We start from the raw sequence: 23,160 nt of genomic DNA on the forward strand, positions 1-23,160 counted from the left end.
GTTTTCGGTTATTTTTTCTTAAAACTATTGTGGCATGAGGCAAATCTCTAACAGATGCTTCAAGGAAGGAAGAAGATTAGGATAAGGCTAAAGGTCTTTTTTTTTTTTTTTTTTTTTTCCTTGGAACTGGAACTGTTTTGGTCAAACTCTTAACTATTCTACTGAAAGTTTACTTTCTCCTTAATATCCTGCTGTTTCTTTTTTTGGACTGAATTTCACTAAAGACTTTTGCTAAAGACTGTCCATACCACCCTGAAAATAGCAGCTCGTGAAGCAAAACAGAGCTATTCTTTCACACTGTAGAGAGTACCACTGTAACCTGAGGTGTAGAAATAGTTTGCGTAGCCTACGTTGCTCCTTGAATTTGACTAATTTCTGAGAGAATATCTTGGAAATTGAAGTAATGAAATCACTTAGCTATAATTAATGGCATTTTTCAAGCGAATGTCCCGTTAGAGGTTTATGTAAGTTTTTTCAGTGCTTCTTCAGAACTCATTTCTGGTGTATTTTGACTCTGGTTTTCCTATACAGTTACCTCCCCATGCTATCAGATGGCTCATTGTCATAATTCAGTTAATATATTTTACATTTGGGCAAGTCAGGAAATGCTAAGCTGCATTTCCCACAGAAACTCTGTCTTTTCTCTAAGTAGTGATTAGCTTTTAGGTGCTCCAAGTGGTTTAGAACACCAATTCTCAAAGAGTTTTCGTTAGCTTTTTCTGCACATGTCCATAGCAGTTACATGATAGCCATGCATTAGAAAACATGCATCTGAGTAATAAGTATGCTTTTTGCATAATATTCCCACATAAAATCCTCAGTGGCCACACTTCAGAGTTTCTAGTTTGAATTACTGTAAGTGAATATTTAGCTGTGTTACAGTATGTTTGGAACAGGAGTTTTGAATTTCTTGGCTTTTGTAAGTATTATTTATCTGTTGAGAATTGCCATTTATATCTATGGTTGCTTCTTTTCCCACCAAGTTACTTCAGTTATTTTTCAGACAAAATGTTAAAACAGAAGTTTGTTTTTTCATAGCTTAAGGCAAAGTCTTGTGTAGAATTGTTACTGTAGACAATGATGTCCTTCTGCTATGGGTGTGTTCTGCTGCTTCAAGTTAGGGTCCTGGGAAAGCAAGCACCAGGAACTGGTGTGGGTTTCATGGGACTGTGCACATCTTTGCACCCATTCCCAAGAGATCTCTTCCTGGGAAATGATCCTCCGGTCTCCTGGACCTGTCATTTCTTCCCCTCACTTATTTGTGCAAAAGGCATGAACAACAAGAGCTACTAGCAGGTGAAGCACAAATCTCCCTCATATGTTTTTTAGAGTCCTAGAATGTAATTTGATTTTTTGAGGCATCTAAATTAATTGTAAACAAAGTAGTCAGAGAAATGAACCCCCCCAAAACCCCAGTTTATACTTAAAGAAAACTGTACCAAGCAGGTTCATATTGCCTTGCAGTCTGAGGGTTTCCTACAGACTAGCACGCTCAGGTATAAGTCATTCTCCTCTGGAGTCCAGTTCCACACCATGTATCACCTGGCCCTTTTCTTACAGATGTACGTGCAGTAGGTTTTTGTTCGCTTAGCAATTTTCTTCAACTTCTAAGAGGCTGAGAATTAGTTCTCCTCTTACTGCATGTCTCCTTAAATGGCACAGAGGGATACAGCACTCTCCCACTGCTGCAGTATTGTCAAGACATTTCTCTGACCTTGTGCTGAGGCTTTTGCTGTGGGAGGTATGTGCAAAGGCAGAAAACTTCCACTTTTAGTCTTCCCTTGGTGCCTATACAGATGATGCTTTACACCCATCGTGAAATTTGCACAGCTTTGTATATCTTCAAGTTTCCCTTGTACAGTCCGCATGAGAATCAACTTTGGCACCGTGCTGGATGTCTGTATGGTTAATCTTCGTAGGGAAGGTATTTTTCACTTCTTGTACAGTAAAAAGAATAAAGCAGGAAATCATCCAGTGTGGGCTTAAGGAATATTCCCGGTCAGAAGTTCTAAGTTTGTGAGGTGAAGCTGGCATCTATAGCCCCATTGCTTGAGCAGGTAAAAGCAGTTCACAGTTGCTTCTTTCTCCCTTTTGATCAGATCTTTGTGTTTAAAGTTATTTTGCTGAGGTTCAGGATGTATTCCTGTACAAAGTACCTCCTCTGGTCTGTACACAGCAACAGGGATTTTCACTGAAATTCCAGCACCAGTTGGGTTTTTTTATGTGCATAAGGAAAGAAAGACTTATTCAAACTGACATGATCACTACTTACAGGATTACTTCCTATGGAGACTGTCAAACACTTGGATTTTTACTTGTCTTTTTTCAGATTTACTGGGGCTCAAGGTAAATATCCAGAAATCTCATCTGATTCCCTCTTCAAGCCTAGATTTTACAGGATTGCAGGTGATCTAATCCAGTGACCTGTGGCATCCCTCAAAGTGTGTTTTATATATCATAAACTAAAGTTCAGGGCAATGACAAAATTAAGCCTGGTATTTCACTCACACATGGGGGTTGTAATGTGCAAATAATGAGGGACCAGTCCCTTTTTCATACTTGTGAGCTGAAAACCCATGGTACTGCTGCATAAAGCATCCAATGTACATTCTGGAGTCTGTACGTCCTTTTTGCCTCAGAATAGCGTGTGTTACCCAGTATGGCTGTCTGCTGAGCATCAGCTGTCTCTATCACATTGCACAGACACCGGAGGGTTCTGAGGATCTTCTGTTCTTAAGTGTATCTTAATAATGTAAAGGATTTTACTTGCAAATTTATTAGAATTTCTTAAAAAAAAATTCAATTCATAATTTCATTTGCTTTTCAAACACTTTTGACTACCTGCTAGAACCAAAGCAGTCCAGACTGCCAGACAGTTCTGCTAAGCTGCATGTAGCACCGCTGCCTCATCCCTGCAATGCAAATTTCTCCGTATTTTTCCTTTTTTTCCTTTTTTGCCAGTTTGGGGTTTGGAGGGGGTGTTGTTGATAGTTGGTTTGTTTGGGGGTTGTTTTTTTTGTTTTGGTTTGAGTTTTTTTGTAGTTGTCTCAAGTGGCCAGGCATATCCTAGGCAGAATTCTCACTAAGAGGAGAGTACCTCTTGCTGCTGCATATCCACGCTTAAGAGTTGGAATGTACCAGCTGAGAGCCCTAAATTGCTATTTCTACTTTGGCAATCTACCTTTGATCTTCTACCAGTTGCAGTTTCCAGTTGTATAAATCCACCTATTGTCAACCCGTCTGGGGGCCAAGCTAGAATGTGATGCTTTTTCTTTTGTGTGAGATTCTTGTGGGGTGGTGAATCAGCTGGAGCCGCTGTGCATTGCAAGCAGGGTATGGTCTTGATAGCAAGTATTAAATACAGTCTTAGATCTCCTGGACACTAACACACTCCACACCAGTCTATCCAAATTGTTGTGCCAAAGCAGTCTTTCTCACAGCCTGTGTAGGATTCATAAACACGCTAGGATCTGACTGAAGCAGCTTTGTATTGTGTATTATGATTTGTATGCACTTTTACAAACTTACAGTAATTGCTGTTGCCTTCATTGTAAAGAGCAAAAAATAAACACACACAATAAACCCCCTTAATGGGCACTGATCCCACTGGCACTGATCTTGAGTAACTCTGAATAAAAGCAGATGGTAGCAAGCTGACTAGGCTGACCTGCTTTCCCCTTTCATGCAAACATTGCTTATATAAATAGGGGACACACACAAAAAATTAATGGGCTTGGGCAAGCCACCTAAGGACAGAGACTCCCCATGTACTTAATGCTTACATCAGCCTGAGGGCTGTTTCCAGTTAGCTCTTCTCTGGAGGGAGAAGTTTCTCACAAATTAGTGGTTCCACAGCTCTGAGCCCATGGTTTAATAAAAAAGAACTGATGTGCATCTAGAAAGTAAGCGTGCTTAGCTGGTCTGTGGCCTGTGTCTTGTGGTAGGTCACGGAAAATGATCAGAATAGTCTCTCCTGAACCTGCTACTCATTTATATACATATAATTGAGTCTGAAGTCCCTTTACACAGTATCTTCTGTCATAATGTTGTAAAGAAGCGTTCGATTTTTATGGTCTTGTGCTATTTTAATTCACATGCCTATTTGTTAGCAATGATGGCAAATGCATTTAAATTGAGATTCCTAGTTGTTCTAAACAATGTGCGTCAGTATGTCAGTATAACAAGATGTGTTGTAAGAAATAGCATTGTCTTTTTCTTATTCAGCAGAGCATATGGTTGGAGTTACTACCTCCAGGAGTATGCTACAGTCTCTGCCAGAGATTACAGCCTGCAAAGGCAGATTCCTGAATAAGATATATTTACACGCCTCAGTCACTATCGTTTTCAGCCTGGTACATCAATGCCAGCTAAGCTGGAGTCAGGAACCATTCCAGCTCTCTCAGGTAGATGTGCTGCTGACTCTGTGTTAGTTCACTTGGCAGATGCACTACAGGATCTTCTAGGATGACCATACTTACTTGGATTAACAGTCATTTAAGTAGGCCTCTTATCTCACATTTCTTTTTTAGTGTGAAAGTTGCATTTCTTTTATAAAAAGCATCAGTATCAGACTGGAAAGTCTTGATGCCTTTGGGTGCTGCCAACATATTGCATGGATACTGTATGGTGACAGGTGAAAACAAGGAGTATTACAAACATGTATTTCAACTTGGAGAAACATATATAGCACTGTGGTAGGGGAAATGTAGGCTTTCTGTCTTCAGTATGTGCTGAGTTTGTTTTATTTTTCTGGTTGGCAGGGAAGGCAGATGTTGCCCTTTATAATTCAGTGGCTTGTGCATGTCTGAAAGCAACACAACAGAAGGAACAGCTTCTGCTTTCCCCACTGTGTTGATTTTGGGGATCCTTTGGCAGAGGCAGCTGGACTCCCTTCAGCTCTACCTGTTCTTAAGGAGCTCTCGATTCAGCTTTTTTTAAAGCACAACATAAAAGCTGGAAAGAGCCAGCTGTTTACGTGGCGAGTGGCTGGGTAGAAGAGAAATTACTAGGACAAGATTGTATATGCAGAGTGGAGGTAGCTTAATGTGAGTGATGAATAACCCACAGATTGTGACTGTCTGCCCCCAAACCTCTTTTATAAAGGAGATGGGGGATTTACAAAAGCTGTCAATCTCAGACATTAAACTTTTTTCTTTTTCTTTTTTAATGCATTGTAAATTTTTGCACTGCTATCAGGGGCGAGGCATAGCTATAAAGTTATTAATAAAGCCTAACTGGCCAATGAAGATGGATATTTAGATGATTGGTGTCCACAGTCAAATTGTAATGTTATTTTTTAAATTTTACTGCTTATTATATTGTGAAAGGGCTTGACTTACAGGCAGTTTTCATGCTCATGAACAGTGTCATTACTAGATACTTTATTTGCTTTTTTTTCTAGATACTTTAGGAGTAAACAGACCTTCTACTTCATGCACTGAAGAGAGGCCAGGTTTTTCCAGCACCACCTTCTCAATACAGTGATACAAAGACTGCCTATAATTAAATATAAATATATGTTTCCAGTGCCCGTATGATTCATTTCTTAAGACTAGGAGCCCAGGAAACTTTCAAATAAGGCAACAGCATGGAGCAAATGTTATCTAGGATGTCTTCCAAATGAAGAATACTATTTAAATAATGGTAATGCTACTCTGATAACATGCTGATTTTGAGAAACGCAGTCTGCCAATGGAGCTTTCTTCTTAAAAATAGGGTAAGGAATGGTGAGTGAAGATTAAAGTTGTCAGGCGTGACCTGTTGCTCACTGCTGAGGTTGCATATGGGACTGCACTTTGTCACAGTGCAAATGTGCAAATGTAAAACTTGGTTAAAACACTTTTCATCTTCCATAAAACTAATTTTGAAAGTAAAATACAACAAATCTTCGTCTCTGAAATACCGCTTATAAATGTGCTTTTGGCGACAACATTTGCAAGGAACAGTAGTAAATGATGGAGATGGGTTAAATTTTGTCTGTGGACTACTGTGCTCTGGTTTTCATCATGAATGCTGTCATTTGGGGAAAAAAAAAGCCCTACACCTAGAAAAACTTAATTTAGATTTAGAACCTTTGTATCTGTGTTGTCATTCTTCTCTAATCTGAAACTTATGTTTTGCTTTTAAAGAAGGAAGAACTGTTTTTAAGCACAGTTCTAAACAACCTGGGTGAAAGTTGTTGAGTGTGGCACAAAATACGTAGCAGTTTTGTAAAATGCATATTTTTTTTTCCCAATGCTTTGGCCGCAGGGAGGTAACTATTTCTTTTTGTGTATGGCATGACTTTGACTTTCTATTAACTCTTTCTTTTTTTAATGTCAGATAGGCATGTAGTTCTAATACAAAATAACAAATCATCAACCATATGCGAACAATGAAAATGTGTATCTCGCATTTTCTGGGTCTGGTAGAATTACATTTATGTTTTGGCTCAAAATTATGCAATCAAAGCAGGTTAGACTTAATATGGGATGATCTGCTGACCTCCATCCTAACTCAGGTTGGTACAGTAAAGTATAATCTCAGGGTTGCATATCGTGGCCTTGTTTTATATACTGTACATACTGCAAGAGTTAGGCAGAGCTGTGTGCGTTTAAAGACAGTATAACAGCTGCAATTTCTGTCCTTGTCAGGCCATTGTATCGTCAGTAGAAGTAAAAAGCATGGAATTTGCTGGCAGTTGCTTAATTTCTGGGGTTTTTTAGTTTGTTTTTACAATCCTAAAACGATAATTACAGATCTTGAGAAAATTGTTTTATTTACTTAGCAGCTGCCATTGTGCCCTGTTATGTAAATCAAAATTATAAATGGGAAATATTTACTAGTTTGAGTTACAGTGTAAATACACGATTAACTTCTTAAAAGTGCATGTTGCTTATTTCAGTAATTGGACCCGCTTCTAGAGACAGGCAAGCAGGGAGATTACACAGGGAATGCTTGTTTCTGAAGATGAAGCTTCCTTCCTGATTAAAAAAAAAAGAAGGAGAAAAGAAAGGGGGGAGCAGTTTCCTGTTGGAGTCCTCACTTTAACTAATGGAGACCGGGCAGTCGTGCCTCCCCCTGCTCCAGCTGGCCCTTACATGCCGTCCTTTGTGGAGGCGTTCTCTGACAAACGACGTCCAAAACCATTTTCACAAGAGCAACTGGGGTTTGCCTGTCCAGGCAGCCCTAGGATTTAAAGAGGTTTTTGCTGCTCTCTCATCTGCTTTTAAAAGGAAGGCTACAACAGCCAGTATCTCTGAGGTTAAGGCTTGATAAAGGCTGCTCTGTTCCTGAGATTCGTAATCTTCTAGAAATGGCCTAATGAAGAGACTCAACCCCAAATTTCAGCTGTATGTAAAAAATGTGTTCTGACCTCAATATATATATGATGTGAAAAATGAATAATAGTAGCACTGCAAGCAAAAACTTCTCTGCTATGATGTGACAACCCACCCCTTCATTGGAGGTTTCAAGAATTTGGCTGCGCTTTTGGAAATAAGCCTCATGATTCTGCCGGAGAGATGTTTTCGCTCAGACAGAGCGCAGCACACAACGGCTTTGTTGGAGTGTTGGCTCTGTGCTTATGGCAGGAAACTGAAGTAAAACCTTACTTTTCTACCTACAATATGTGGTGGTTGTTTTGAATGCAGCCAAGGCTGCAATTTTTTTGAAGTAAAACCATGCTAACAGGCTTAAGAACCACAGCAGCTAAAAGCTAGAGCCACTTAAGATGACAATTAGGGTCTGACTCTATACTTCATTAATTCAGTAGGTTTTTTTTACTTTCCTTAAGGACAAACTCCCTTGCTCTGTCTGTCCAGCGTGGGCTGTTAAATGAGAACCATACATTCAGTTCTTTAACCCAGCTGCTTTTTGCAAGTCTGCGTGGAAAGTGACGCACTTATAAAGAAGAGTAGACTTCATGTGTACACATCATAGGTCCAAGTGATGTGTTTAGGAGATGTTTACATCATGCAACACCACTAGCTTGGAAATACGTGAACTAGGCCTCAAGCAATCTCCAGAGGCAGTGAAGCTCAGGGGACCTGTGGTGGTGTGTTAAAACTGACAGGTCCCAGGATGATGGAGTTTCATAAGGCATCCAGGACATCTGTATGTCACTGCATTTTGTAGACATACTTGCTTGGGTATCCGAGTATGTGACTGTCTTCCAGAGCGTGCCATCCAACCGTTCACACTCGTGTAGAGCACTGCAGTGCAGAGCCTGCCAGAGGGAATATTTTGAAGTATATGAAAAGAAAGTTCAGATGTTTTTAGTCTGAGAGTGAAATTGCAGAAAGCCCTTAGAGGTCTGACTTATTGTGCAATCTCTGTAAGTAATTTGTAATCAAAATACCTTTGCACATGTCACTTTCATATTTCCTGTAATAAAACAGCAAGAGCAATTAAGATTCTGGACCATAATCTTCTACAAGCTTCTAAAAATGAATGGGTTGGGGATTTTTTGGATTATGGCTGAAATAACCAATTTTAAAATTTTTGATTGCTTAAAAAAATGTTTGGTAATAGCTATTTTAATAGATTTTTAACTGTAGCCTGGCAAACAAAACTGTTAGGTGGTAACATAATTGATCTGAAGTTTACTTCTGAAAAAAATTAAGTAAGAAACCAGAAGAACTCTTCACAAAACTGGAAGACATCTGTACTCTGGTAACCCAGCATGTGACCTACTGGGCTTTATGCATTTCAAATCAAGAAGAATCAGTAAATATACTGCCATATGCATGCAAATGTGTCTAATAACATGCTGTGTACTGTGTATCTACAATGTTGTTCTGACATGGTTCAGAAAGTTGTCTGTGGTCTTGGCATTCTTCAGGAAACATTAGATTAATATAGCTGCCTTTGTCATTAATTTTTTTCTTGTTTAAGTAGGTGTGTGAAGGCTGGTGCTACATAAATGAATTATACGGAAGACTTTGGAGGAAGAGGGGGCTTGTAAACGAGACTGAAATTAATGAATATAAGAATTAGAAATCAAAACTTTATGTTTAGTCTGAGGAGAAACAATTCCTTAAACCGTAACCACATGGCTGTTTCTTGTTTGCATCAACTCTGGTTGACTGTTATTGTCTTCTGTTAATTCTCTGGGGCAGTGGCCTGACTTTGTTGAATGAGCCAATTGTTTTCCTTTGTGTTGCCCATCAAGTAAGTCCCCATCTGGTTTGTATCAGACTGTTTTCACAGCCAACAACTGCTGCCTTTTCTATATCCTGACACTTAAGGGCCCCATGCTATCAAAGCATTGCTGTGATAGCCTGTCTGGCTGGGCCCATACAGCTGTGCCTTGCAGCTTGAAACTATTACCCAAGTAATGGTAACTTAGAACTTGAACTGGCTCTTATTCCCATTGGTGTCGTGTGTACAGTGAACAGAATACATTTTTGTTGAACTCCGTGTTCAACAAAAAATTCTTTAAAGCTCTCATTTGAGTTTATATGATTGGTTAGTTTTTATTTTCCAGCAGCTTCCTGTATCTAGAGGCAGTTTTGTGTTCTTCAAAAACATTACTGAGTACAAGACAAGCAATATTTATTTAAGGCGCTGTTGTTATTACTTACTTTTATGGTACATTAAAACTCAATAAGTGAAAATTAAACAAGCAAATGATTCTTAATGAGGATTTTTCTTATCGGATTTAGAATACACTTCTAGGAAACTTTCTGTGTGTGATAAAGGTAGGTTGTGTGAATAATGCTACACCTTGGCTACTGCGCTACTTGCTTTCCAAGGAGCTATCTAAAAATACAGAGCAATGGACAATGAGTCTGCATTAACCTGTTTATTTCTCCTCTGAAGGAATAGGGAAGGATTGGATAACTCTGTAACCTGGGCAGTAAAACTATATCACGGTTTGCACTGCAGAATGACTGAGAGGCCCTGGACGTGATCCTGGCCCCTTTCTGCCAGGCTTCCTACATGGTAGGAGACAGTCCTGTGCTGAGAGACCTTGCAACATGTGCGTTCTCTCCCTCCAAGATTTAAAAAAGCCCCCAACATTGCATCAAATAACAGTGACATTCGAATGTTGTCTTGTGTAAAGAAAGATAATCTTTAAGCATTTGTTCTCTTCTGCTCTTGTGTAGGCTGTGTAACTCTCAGTGACAGAGTAATGATGAGGGGAAACATATTCCCCAACTTGTATGTGCCTTGAATTTTAAGTACATTCTGGACTCCGTTCTTTCATGATATTTAAGAGAGGGAGAGAAAGAAAATAATGGATAATGTTTTTAAGACTTCTGGTCTTACTGTGAGCGTGTGCAAGAAACTCCTAGAAAGCAGATTGATTTATCTAGTACTTGCAGAGTAAGCGTTCCTGAACTTGGGAGTGCATGTGTGTGTGTATATAATGTGAATGAATTTGCTTCAAGTAAAATACTGGGGAGCCATTAAATCCCATGAGACACATGAAAGAAGATTTTTTTTTTTTTTTTTTTTTTTTTTGCCTTTGCGCTTTTCCTACTGGTAGACACTGGGTATCATTGTGGCAGATTAGGATTGTGCTAAATAATTGGGTTTATGTCACTGTCAGATATATGGAGGGTTTGCAAAAGCTGCTTTCTTAAGGAGCTTTCCATAATTGCTCTTCCTGTGAACCCTATATAACTTAAGGAATTGCAGCGTGTGCTCTAGAGCAGTGAACAGACCCAGGCGTCTGTGCCGTTCACCTGCACAAGTCATGTCCCATCAGCACGCAGTAGCCCACACCTCTGCAAGGAAGCTGCTCCCACATGTGCCGACTGGATTTTCGTACACGCTCCTTGGCAGTGCAGATTTCCCTGTATTTTGGCCAAGAATATTTAAACCCAGACAACTGATAAATGATTTTCATTCAGGCGGCTTACAGGCTGTATTAATCATGCTCGTGGCCCAAAGCAATGAAGAAAGGTATTGATGAACTGAGTGCAAGCCAGGTTTGGCACCAACAGCTTGAACTGGGAAAAGTGAATGTCAAAGAGCTGCAATGCTTTCTAAAATAACTTGGCAGTAGATAGTAGAAGGAGTTGTCACCATCAGTTAATGCAGCCAGCGTTCAAAATTTCAACTTCTATATATGTGTGTCTGTGTGTGTGCAGGTTCAGAGGTAAAGAACATCTGCCCAAATGAGACCCCAATGCAAACGAGTATGTTCAGTCTCTCAGAAGGCACTGCTTGACTGCTGCTTGAAGATTTGTGCAGTGTAGCTCCTGGGTTGCTAACAACAGTTGCTGGTTTCACTGTTGCTGCTGGGGAACTGTTGGTTGGTAGTGAAATCTCTAAGAGGCACAGTGTTGCTGGGAGCAGTCTGCAGTGTTTTCCACGCTTTTTATAGTGGTTAGCAGAAAGGGAGGGGTGCGTCATATTAAAATCAGTAGTGATGTGCCCAGGAAAGAGTTAAGAAGGTGATGTGGTGTGATGAATATGCAGCATAGATGTAGAGGAATATGTTTCTGCAGTTCATTTATTCTACTGATTTAGAGCTCAGATTCACCCAAGTATTGCAAAGGAATTTTGTTTTTACTCTTTCCCATGTAACAGGCCAAGGTTCTTGGATTGGTTTTTTTTGTTTGGTTTTTTTTTTACAAGGAGGAATGCTTATCTTTATTGCACAAAGTTTAAACATTTTAGATTTTAACAAACTTTAAAACAGCACAGGATAAAAACATATATTTACTCTCAGACCTTCCAAGTTCCTGGTCCTGGGTATTAAATTGTAGAGGCAGTGTTACTTGTCATCACACCAGGTACTCATTTCAAGAAGGCTTAGACAGTCTGGCAGAATAGGCTCTGGGCACTTGCATAATGGTGGTCTCCTAGCAGATCTTCCAGTAAAGACATTTAATGTTTTCCTTATTTGAACATATGCTTGCTTATGTAGATTACTACAGTATTCTTTCTGAGCTAATAGAAAAATTGCTTGCCTCTCTAAACTTCCTAGAATTGCTTATTCCTAATACATTTTTCAAAGTTAATTGATATGCACAAATGGTAAGACCTTTAGTGGCCATCTTCTGCTGTTAAACAAATGGCTTGAAAGGAGGTCTTTTTAACAAGTTTGTCAGTATACGTGCTAGAAATGTGCATAGAGACATTCCAGTGTTTATTAGAAAGCATCACTGGAAAATGCTAACTGTGTAGGGCTGGTTTTGTTCTGTCTTGTTTTGTTTTTTTTTTCTGGGGAAAATATTCATCATCTTTTTAAAAGGTGTAATTACAAAAATTGAGTAATTGTGCTGTAGGTATAAGCATTTTAATATGTCAGATCTTTGTAATGGTAGTGCAGTAATAGGAGTTCTGGCAAAATGTCTCCATATGGAGAATCCCATGACTTTGTAAGTGAAAATCATCAAAACGAATGCATAGGGTCATGTGAGTATTTAAGTATTCAGAACAGAGAAACACAGCTATTTTTTTTGTGGCCATCTAGAAAAACACTTGTTGTTTGAACAGTTTTTTCATGCTGAATATATCTTATTTAATTTTTTATTATAAGAATGTGTTTAGTGAGTCCATTACATGTGAAGAGTGACGTGGAATGAGAAAATTCTGCCTTGCAGCACTGCCCTTCAGTTAGTGCAGTACAGAAAGTTTTCTGTTTTATTCCTGATGCCCATCCCCTAGCTTTCATTCAAATCTGGGTGCAGATTGCTGCCATGGCTGGAGGGGATGTAACCTCCTTGCCCACGAAATCATCTTGTCTGTTTGAGGGAGCTCATCAAGGTCTCCCATCACACTCTTAAGTGATAGAAAGTACTTTGTGACTTTGCACACTGATTCGCTGAAAGTTGTCCTCTTAACATTCCTAACAAATTTTTTAATAGTCATGTAGCTGAGGAGTTAATAGGGCTGGATAGCGTGCGATGCTTAGTAAGCATATGCAGTGCAAGCTTTGCTGCGGATAACATGCTCAGTCTTGACCTGCAACATACTGAACGTGTCTGATAAGTAGAGATTGTCATATGTGCATCCCAAGTGATACGGACAACCGCGCATCAAAGGCTACGTAAAAGCAGCATGTTGGTAACTGTTGGTAACTTAACTGCGTGGGCCAAATTGATCTGAAGGCAGGATGGGACCCCAGAGTAACCCAATATGTATCCTGGCCAGTAGGCTAACTTATAAAAGAACATCATTTGCTTAGGGGATCCCCTTACTGGGACACCCATCTTCATTTTCAGTGTCAACTGGAAAGATGTTCATCTTCAAACACACTGCAACCCTTATTTATGATGAAACATCACTGAATTTGTTTGTTCAACTTTAATTATTTGTGTAAATTATTTTTTAATTATTTTTAAATAAAAACAGGCCATGTAAATTTTAAGAATTAAAAAGATGATTTGATTTTTTTAAATTTTTTTTTTTTACTTGCCGCTCCCCATGTAGGCTATGAATGCTATTATGTCTAGCACTGTGGTATGATGTAGATAAGCTGGAGGCAGTATTGCTGCAATTAATATTGTTAAGATATGAGGTCTCTGTGGAGCCAGTCCTGCTGCTAGGATTGCAGTGAACGATTCTGCATCCTGAGGGAAGTCTGCATAATTTTATCTTAGAATTTAGTGTGAATTCCCACTATGGATCATTTGAGTTGGTTTGTTGGGGTTTTTTTGAGCTTCTTTATTTTGCTTCAGATACTGGCATTAAAATATATCTCGGATCCCCAAACGTGAAGGTGTGAATAACAGAGCTGAATATATTATAGTAGCATACTTTTAAAATTACCTTCCTGTCCATTTGCCTGTTAGATCTTGCAGAAGATGAGAAAAAGATTGGTATGTAGGTGACACTTAGTTTTACTGAAGAAATAAAATATTAATTACACAATTAGATATGCAGTTTTTAATTATCACTTGTCAGATTCTCCTGATTCCACCAGCTGTTTACCTAGGTTGTCTCTTGTGGATTTAGAGCTTAGTCATCCCCCCAGCCCTTGCACAAGATACACATTTTCCTGGTGTTTTTCAAGGACTCTGGACCAGTAATGAACCAACTCCTTCTCCTTTTTTTATTTTGAAATAAAAGCTGCTGGTTCAAGGTTTACTTCAGATTCCTCATCTTGGTTCGCCTCGAGAAAATGGTTGCAGTCAAGAAACAGCAGTGCTTAAAAGTTAAGAAAAGACTACTTGTTTCTAGCCAATTGCACATCCAAAAATCACAGGCATCTGTACAGAAAAATCAAACTGACTTTTAATATTTCTTCTTATTATTAATAATTGTTGTAGTTATTTGGAAAGATCATTACGCATCTTTTGGAAGTGATTTGCTGGGAAACAACAGCAAGAGTTGTGGCCAGGGAACGAACTTGTTAAGCAATGAGATATTCTACAGAGCAAAATATGCCAGACCTAAAGAAGCGGAGCAGATTTTAGGCACCAAAAGGAAATATTTATTTAGTAAACTCTGCAATCTCATTCCTAGATGTTTTTGGATCTGCTTTCTGTCTGCCCTTCCCTACCGGTCTCTGTGTTAGGATTTTGAAAAATCTGGTTCTAGTTTATTTTATGTATTCCTAGTTTTTGTTCTGTTTAGTGTTGCTATTGGTGGGAATATAACATGTTTTGGAAGAACACTGAACCTTGAACTCAGATGTGAGAGGAGGAAAAATAATTTTCAAATATTCTGCTTTGAAAATTTGTTAGCTGTTTAGCCTGCGTCCCACCCTCCTTTACTGACTCAGGATCTGAATTTATTTTCTTTCAGAAATATTTATAGCTAGGATATACATTAAGGTTTAAACAAACAAACAAAAAGAAAAGTGTGTGTGTGTGTATGCATGTTTATTTTCTGTGTGCTTGTATGCAGAGTTTCTGTAAGTACATTACACCATGGGAAGGTGGAATTTGCCAAGTTTAGGTCAAAACTTGAACTGAACTCATACTATATAGTTTTCTGTCTCCGCTGGTGTCTGTGGCCCACTTATGGAAGTTTATGAGTTGGCTGAAGCCTTTGAGAATGAAACCGTGTTTTTTCAGCTCAAGCAGTAGACTCATGCTTTTAAATCCAGACATTTTTGGCTCAGGTCCTACAGATGTCAGTCCATTTCTGTAAAACAACTGAAGTGTTTTAATTGTAAATCTATCCCTTTCATGTAACTCAGCCCTAGAAATTTGGCCTAAGTTTGCCTAGATTCTTTTCTGTTTGTCCTGAAACCGGCTAAGTTAGGGGCAGTCTCTTTCTGAGTTACGAAAACAGAACTGCATGCATTTGCAGAGCATCTTGTTCTTGCTTTTTGTATTTCTAGCCTAGTGGCGGGCGGTCTGACCTGCAGGCAGGGGCCCTATGCTTAGCAAAGCATTTACAGAGTCCGTGCCCTAAAAAGCACACATGCTTAAGCATTTTTGCTTCATTTCTGGCAGAGCTGAGAAAGGACACCTTTCCACAGTAACGTAAATATGCAGACGGATTCAAGGTGGCCAAGGTTAGAAAAGTGGCGGAGCTGTAATTTCTAATGAATGGAGAATAATTTTGTCCAAACAATTGGATTATTTGAGAAACTGTTGATGGTCCTGATTATTCCTGAGAATGTTGTATTCTTTACCACCTCGAGGCCATGTGACTAGTTCCTTACCATACCCACTTTAAACTGTATAAGCCATTAAATTCCAGAAGCATTGAATTAATAGCTGGGTATAGCTAGACATGAGTCTGAACTGGAAATACTATATATAATTATAATTAGTAACATGACTGACATTGCAGTGTATTTTCTCCTTTCAGTGTAGCCTTCAGAATTGCTTACATCAAAATATGGATGTTTCTTATCAGTATATGTTAGCCCAGCAAGTCTGGAATAATTTTGATTTTGCTGAAAATGCTGCTTCTTGGGTTGCTATATTTGGTAACTTGCCTGTATAACGATGTACAAAAATGAGTGAATTTTTCTTTGGTACCATACAGATATCCATGGAGACACAGATCGGACACCCACTGGCACAAATACATATCTCACATCTTTACTTACAGGTAAGAGGGGCAGATAAAGTATTTCTACTGATAGTGGTTCTGTTACCTGTGGACTTGTAGGTTTTCTACTTTAGCTTACAGTCATTACTATAAGGAATTTCTGACAACTCTGTTTCCCTGCTAATGGTCTTTGTAACTATATCCTAGATGTAAATATTTTTTTTGTAGGGAAAGAGCAAAATGGGGGAATGACACAAAAAAAAAAAAAAAGGAACTTTCACTGAAGATTTTAAGATGCCGAGTTACAGATCTGCAGGTGCTGTGCTATCCCTAGTGCTCTGAACACTGGAGATAATGCCATCTGGAGGAAGTTATTTGTTGGGACAGGACAGTGTTTTAAACTTTGAAGTCAGTAATAAACAAAGTGAAGCAGCTGGAATCTGGCAGAAGAAGAAACAAGCCATTCATATCAACCCGTGCTATTAAAGGAATGAGAGCACTGCACTGGAGTTGTTTTTACATATGCTTGGAAGTTTATTCTTGCTCAAGAAGTTAGCTGCTTCAGTTGTTAAATTAGAGAGTAGAGGGAGGGTTGCTGGGGGGTGATGTTTGTTTTTAGATTTTCGGAAGTAATATGTAGGTAATTACAGTAATTATGATTCTGGTTTTATACTGAAACAATAACCCGGGTCCTGATCCTTCAAACCCCTTCCTATTTATTGTCTTGAAGATAGCTCTTTTCACTTACAAGATATGGGTCTGGTTTACATCCGGATAGATTAAAAATAGAAGTTTTATTTAATGTATGTACACCGACTTGAAGGAGTTAAAGCACGTGGTTTTTATTTGGCTTAAAAGTCAGACTTGTTTAGTCTTTTTATTTTACCAAATAGAAAAATTTAAAAAGAAAGATTTAAACATTTTTCTTTGTTCTTATTGTTGCCATATGGTATTAGTAACCAAACCTCCCTTCAGTGTGTTTAATTCCTTTTCCATTTGGCATACATTCACGATACACTTGTATATAGCATACTCTCTGTGTGACGGTACCTCTTAGAGAAAAACTCCCTTCACAGGTCACCGGATGGTTGACACACCATTAATTTTTATGTTTCTGTTAAACAAAGATCTGGAAATTTAGTACTGTACATGAATTTGTTATAGATTGCCAAGAACAGGAAAAATCTCTAATCTGAAATCTGACCTTTTCCGTCAGTGGGTCACCAAGATGTTTTCAGTCACTGTTGAGTTTCTACCAGTCAAGCACCCTTACACACTTACTAAGAGTGTCAGTTTTCACAGTTTATATGAATGTATTCTATTAGAAAGTGACAATGAATTTGGAGAACTGGAGGTCACCTCAGGTCACGTGTTCCAGTTATTGGATTTTAACAAGGAAAATTTTTATAAATACATCTAAGCACATGATTACAAAATTGTACTGACTACTTCCAGAGCCTCGGAAGAGGGAAAAAAGCTGTGAAGATTACCTGCCTTCCTGCCCTGCCCTGCCCTGCTTTGTAAATGGAGGAATTTTCCATTCCATTCTTATGGCATATCAGAAGATTATAAGCACCATTGCAATTTGCATATTTGTGGTGGTGAAGAGCTCAATGTTTAAGAGGAAACCATCTTAGCATTGGTTATGAGCTGTTCTCTGATGGGGGGCAGGGAGAGGGGAAGAAATAAAATGGAATATCCCATTGTTAAAGAAGGAGCTGGCCAGGGACTATACAAACATTATCACTGGTGTACAGCAAAAGGCAGATCCTGACATCAGTAAATATGTATGCCTAAAAACATATATGTGAGCAGGAATACAAACATTTAAACCTGCGTGCTGCTTTTTGTGTATTTATTCACATACCAATCTCTAGATGTATATATGAATGTGTTTTATGCACTGTGCATGCACGAGGTTAGATTAAGCAAAAGGTGATAATGTTAAAGCACATGTGAGAACAACTTAGTAGTTGTATCTTTGGGCCAACGTAGAGTTTCAGGACTAGCAGCTTTCTATCCTGGAAAGTTACAGTCATTGAGCAGAATCCCCCATGCAGCCGAAATAGGATATCTGTACTTTTTTTACAGTTAGAATGCTGAAAATCCAGGTTCTGTATTTTCTACATGCGTCTAACAAAGTCAAAGACTTCAGATTTCTGTCTTTAAAAAAGGCAAATGTTTACTTTGGGTATTTTTAAGCTTATTTTTAAGGCTATTTAGATAACTCAGGACCTGGTAACTTTTCTGTTGAGCAAGTAGATGGAATTACTCTTTTAATTTTTCTGCCCTTTTAGCATTTTATATCTATCATAAAATTGAACTATAGTATGTCTGTAAAATGTATTAGAGTATGTGTTAGGAAGAATGTAGACTAATATGATACTTTCTTTCAGCACCCCAGAATCAAATACTTGGGAAGTTACTATAGAGCCTTGGGATAAGGGAATATTCTTTTTTTTTTCCCCTGCATTTTTTTTCTTTTTTCTTTTCATTTTTTTTTTAACAAACCTGAAAACAGCTGTTGAAACAATGACATCATGGAATGTGACATGACTGTGGAAATTATTAACAAAGTCAAGCTTTGAAAGCATCAAACTTCATATAGTGTTGGAGAGTTGCTTTAGCGTCTAGGATGACTTACAAAGTTTCCTCGGGCATTATACATTCATGTCTTTACTGTGTGTCAGCTTCATGTCTAACCAAATAAACACTTTGCATTTCTTCAGTTCCCCTTCTGAATAACCTATTTTTATCACGCAAACATGGCTACAGACTAAGGCCATGGAAGTACTTCTGGAAAAACAAAACACATATATTGCTTGCACCTCTTTGTGGTGTTACCATAAATGTGCTTTCGAATCATGTTCAGAAGACGTTGGATTTCTCATGTCTTCTTACTGCTCGTGTGTTAGGTTTGCTCAGGTCCACGCCAATCCAAACGTTGGCAGCTGTGCTTTGTAGAGGAGTTTGGGCTGGGGGTGATGAAAGCTGTCCAACTACTGAGGATAGTCTAGTGAAACTATGGACAACGCTTCTTGCAAAGTGCGTAAGCAGCTGTGGCAAGCAGGTGACGTGTTGATTCCCTGGGGGCACAAAAAAATGCTCTTGTGCTCTTGCTACCTCTCCAGAGCCCTGCTTTCCCGGGGGGCAGGAGGCTTGGCTGGCACAGGTTGCTCCATGTACTGGCTTTACTGTCTTTGGCCTCGTTCATGTTTGACATCCTAGGCTCTTGGCTGCTGTTCGAGCATGAAAAACACCGGATGAAATTTTATTTTAGCAGTGGGGTTTTGTTGTTTTAATTAGCCTTTTGAAGCATGCTTTGCTACAAGTCAGATGAAAGCAGATTACTACTACAGTGACATAGTAGATAATTAACTGGGGTGAAAGAAAGCCTAACTTCTTGGGTTTATTGGGAAAATAGTGTTTTAATTACCTAGTCTATCACAGAGGAAGGGAGAATTGTTATAGCTTATTGGAATAAGAACAAACTCCAAGAGACCCTTTGCTGTTGTACACAGATTTATATATGTTTGTTTTGCTTGTAGCTGCTGCACTTAAAATAAATGTCCCAAGGGCAACTGAAATCTCAAAATGCTCTTTCTGTAGTTTTGTGAATGTTGTACCATTCGTCCGGTGCCATTTCTCCTCTTCTCCTTCACTCCGTGTCTGTAGCCTGATTCCTGTCTTGCTCCCTGTATTGATTCATCTTGTCTCCTTCCTCTGGCTAAATATAGTAACTTTTGCCCATGACCCCTCTCCCTTCCCATCTCTGGTGTCTGGCTGCAGGTTGTTTTCTACCCCTCCCGTGGTTCCCAGACGGGAGAACTTTTCAGCACTGCAGTGATCTTTCACAGCTGCTCAGCAGCCAGTGCTGCTGGAAGCTCTGCACGCCACGTCTCTCTTCCTTGCAGGGGCTGCTGGCACGGCGGTGGCTGGGCTGTGCGGGGGCTTGTCCCTCTCCCACGTTTTGCAGGGTCAGATCGCAAGACTGGGAAGTGGCAAGGAGCCATCTCAAGCTTGCTGGAAGATGAACATGGCTTGTAAAGTCCTGCAAGCCACATCTCCAAGGGGGAGGCTGTGTACGTTTTCTCTGGAGTCTGTTAGAGGATGAAAGAAGGGAGATAAACCACAAAGGAGTAGCAAGAAGGACCCTTAATGAGTTAGGGAAATGGGTTGGAGATAGGGAAGAGCTAAAACAACTTCTCACTTGTGTTTTGGACAGCTGAAGCATTGATAGGGTGTTTTTCTCTGTAGGACTTGTAGCCAATGGCTTCAACTTGTATTGCTTTGATTTTTATGGTTGTACATGGATATGTGGTCTTGAACAATCTGAATGTTTTCTAAGGGTTTGATGCAAACAGACATACACATATAGATGGAATTTAGAAATACTGTTAGTATCTATGGATCTCATTTCATTTATGTGGAAAACGCCAGTATACATATTTGAAGTTTATATATGTACGTGTGCGTGTGTATCTGTATGTATATACAACCCAGTCTGTATATGCAAATAAATTAATCCCTTTGTTACCTGATAAAGAGAACTGTGATGGCTAAAACATCACTCTTTGAAATGCCTCAAAGCTGTCGACAGTAAGGATGTCTGTGTCTTTGTATTTCCATGGAGTGATGCAATATGGAGATTACTTCAGTACAGTTTAGTTGTTTGTCATAGACAGCAAATAATGTGTTTTGTTCTGCTTTTTTATTTTTTTTTTTTTTAGGAGAGGATGCTGCCCCACATTTAAATTCACATGTTTCTGCGGCAAAGGTGTCAGTGAAGCTGCCTTCCATGAACATAGATAACCAAGAACAGAGTATGAGTAGTATACATGGCGATTCAGATTCTTCAGGGACAGACACATTTTAAAGCTTGTGGCTTTTTATGACAGTCGCTGTCTGAAGATTTTTGTCTTTGGTACATTTGTTTGCCTAGTGTGATAGTCTGGGTGTTTCATCCAAATACCAGTCTTTCAGTAGTGTTTATTTTCTACTAGTTTTCTTATAATATTGTTATGATTATAAATTTAGGCAATGATTCTGTTTGTGAATATATCAGGTATTTTTAAGCAAATAAAATGCAATTCTTTCAGAATCATTGTGAGCTTAAGTCAATAAAGGCAATTTAAATATTTATTGTACGTACTCTCATTTGTGTGTTTCTGCCAGAATGAGGCTGTTGAGGCACTGGAACAGGTTGCCCAGAGAAGCTGTGGATGCCCCTTCCCTGGCAGTGTTCAAGGCCAGGTTGGATGGGGTTTTGAGCAACCTGGTCTAGTGGAAGGTGTCCCTGCCCATGGCAGGGGGGTTGGAACTAGATGATCTTTAAGGTGCCTTCCAACCCAAACTGTTCTGTGATTCTCTGAACGTGGAGGTGATTGATATTAAAATCCATGGCAAAAGTCTGTCTTGCTGATGGAAAAAAATGCTTAGCTCAATATAATGTCAAAATGTTGAGCCAAAGGGAAATACATTTGAAACTAAAGTTTGCAAGAAAATTGTGTTTCTAGGTATCTTCAGAGCTTGTTCATCCTTAAAAGACTGCTATCACAAGACAGTAATTCAAAATTGTATGTAAAAGAGACCATTAGACTTTGTATTGTTGTGATGACAAATTTCTTCTTTTAGAACTACAGGAATTTTTCAGCATTTTGATGTTTGTTTCCCTAAAGATTTTTTCCCATCTTGAAACATGTCTGAATGAGAGATTGTGTGGGTAAGGTTATTTGTTTATATTTTTTTAATGTAAATTTCTCTTTCTCAAGGGACAGAGCTAGTTGCTGCAGTCTCAACCCTTCAGAAGCGTGATAATGTCTAGTCACCCTTGCAGGGAATGCTCAGTTTTTTATTGCCTCAATCAGGACAACATGGTCGATCCAGCAGTGGCTGGAGAGGAAGGTAGGATTGTCTGCCCCAAGCAGCATCAAAGTGAAACAAAAAAAGAGGAATTCAGACATGTTCCAGTAGGAAAATTAAGAAAGGAGCTCTTTTCCAAGCAGGGCAAACACTGCTTTTGCTCTGTTGCTCATCCAGTCTGAGCTGTGGAAAAGAGGAGATACTGTGGCACTTTCAAAGACATGGGGCATGAAGGCATCTCTCAAAAGCTAGGAAAAAATAACTCCTTTTTGGTTGACTTGTACCTTGTGACCAGAGCATATAACTTCATCTGCACAGCTTCACTGCATCACTTAATGAGAGGCATTTTGTTGTTGCAGATACTCATAACCGTCAACAGTTCCCATTACTCTTATTTTATGGAGCCTGCACTGATTTCACCTCTCCATAACAGAGAAAGATTAGAAGTTCCTCTTGGTTTTATTTTGATCTCATTGACCACAAGGTTCAGCTGATTTGCTGCAGAATCTGCAAAGGTAAATGGAAAAAGAAAGAGCTTCAACTGTTCAAGTTTGGTAATATCCAGAGGATTCAACTTTAAAGGGAATCTCTTTAGTATGTTATAGAGTTGATTTCTTGTCTCTCTCAATGGACATGTAAATAGTGGATTTGGGTGAGGGGTAAAAGCGTGGCAGGCTTCATGCAAAATGCAACATCACTTTAAAAAAAGAAAAGGTACAAATAAGACAGCATTACTGGGAGCTGGTTTTCAGCGTGTGATGCCAGGAACGTTTTCTCCAGTGGTAAAGCTGCTTCTAGACGTTCTTGTGCTGTGACAAACACCCATGAGCAGAGGAGAGTATTTGCGAGGTTGTGCTGATGCTGCTGTCTGTGGAACTGTGCTAGGAATCAGACTATTGATATGATCAGTGCTTTAAAAAATGGCAGCCTTTTTTAGGAAGGTGGAGATGTTCTATTACCCTGCAGCAGGTTGCTACAGCAGGGCATCAAGTGTTTGCACTAGAACAACTGTGAGAGGATAACAAAATGCAGTGGGGAGGGCAAGAGCTTCTTAAACCAGCTTTCCTGCAAAAGAAAACCTTCATGAAACTATGTTCCAGCGCTCTGTCAATCTGCTAGTTTTTTTCAGGATGCTAATATATAATTGAGGCCCCCTTTGTTGCAGTGTAAAAAGCAAAGGAGCTGTACTGTTCTTGCGCCCAGAGCTGTAGGCCTGGATCAGGACTGCGCTTTGCTAAACGAAGTACAGTAATCAAATGGAGAACATGCAGGCAGCTGACAGATTAAGGGATGAGACAGGAGACAGCAGATGGATACATGGGCAAGGAGAGTGCACAAGAAAGGATGAGGCAGTCATCTCATCATACGGGAAAAAAACTGTGTCAGGGCTTACTGTCTGCGGTGCTGAGC

At 39.3% G+C, this 23,160-nt stretch overlaps 1 protein-coding gene across 6 annotated transcripts in view; it reads left to right on the forward strand.

Moving 5' to 3' along the window:
- The window catches only part of KIAA0586 (KIAA0586 ortholog), a 74,799-nt gene extending 53,764 nt beyond the window's left edge, over positions 1 to 21,035 (forward strand). For 4 of the 6 annotated variants that reach the window (XM_069783153.1, XM_069783151.1, XM_069783152.1 and 1 more), the window contains 2 exons: positions 15,883 to 15,948; positions 20,619 to 21,035. In XM_069783153.1, coding sequence (XP_069639254.1) covers positions 15,883 to 15,948; positions 20,619 to 20,764 — 212 coding nt within the window. In that variant the 3' untranslated portion in view covers positions 20,765 to 21,035. The remainder of the gene's footprint in view (positions 1 to 15,882; positions 15,949 to 20,618) is intronic. The other 2 variants (XM_069783154.1, XM_069783155.1) reach the window with 1 other exon arrangement.
- Positions 21,036 to 23,160: the final 2,125 nt, after the last annotated feature.

The sequence above is a fragment of the Haliaeetus albicilla genome, chromosome 5 (genome assembly GCF_947461875.1).
Source record: "Haliaeetus albicilla chromosome 5, bHalAlb1.1, whole genome shotgun sequence".
NCBI lineage: Eukaryota > Metazoa > Chordata > Aves > Accipitriformes > Accipitridae > Haliaeetus > Haliaeetus albicilla.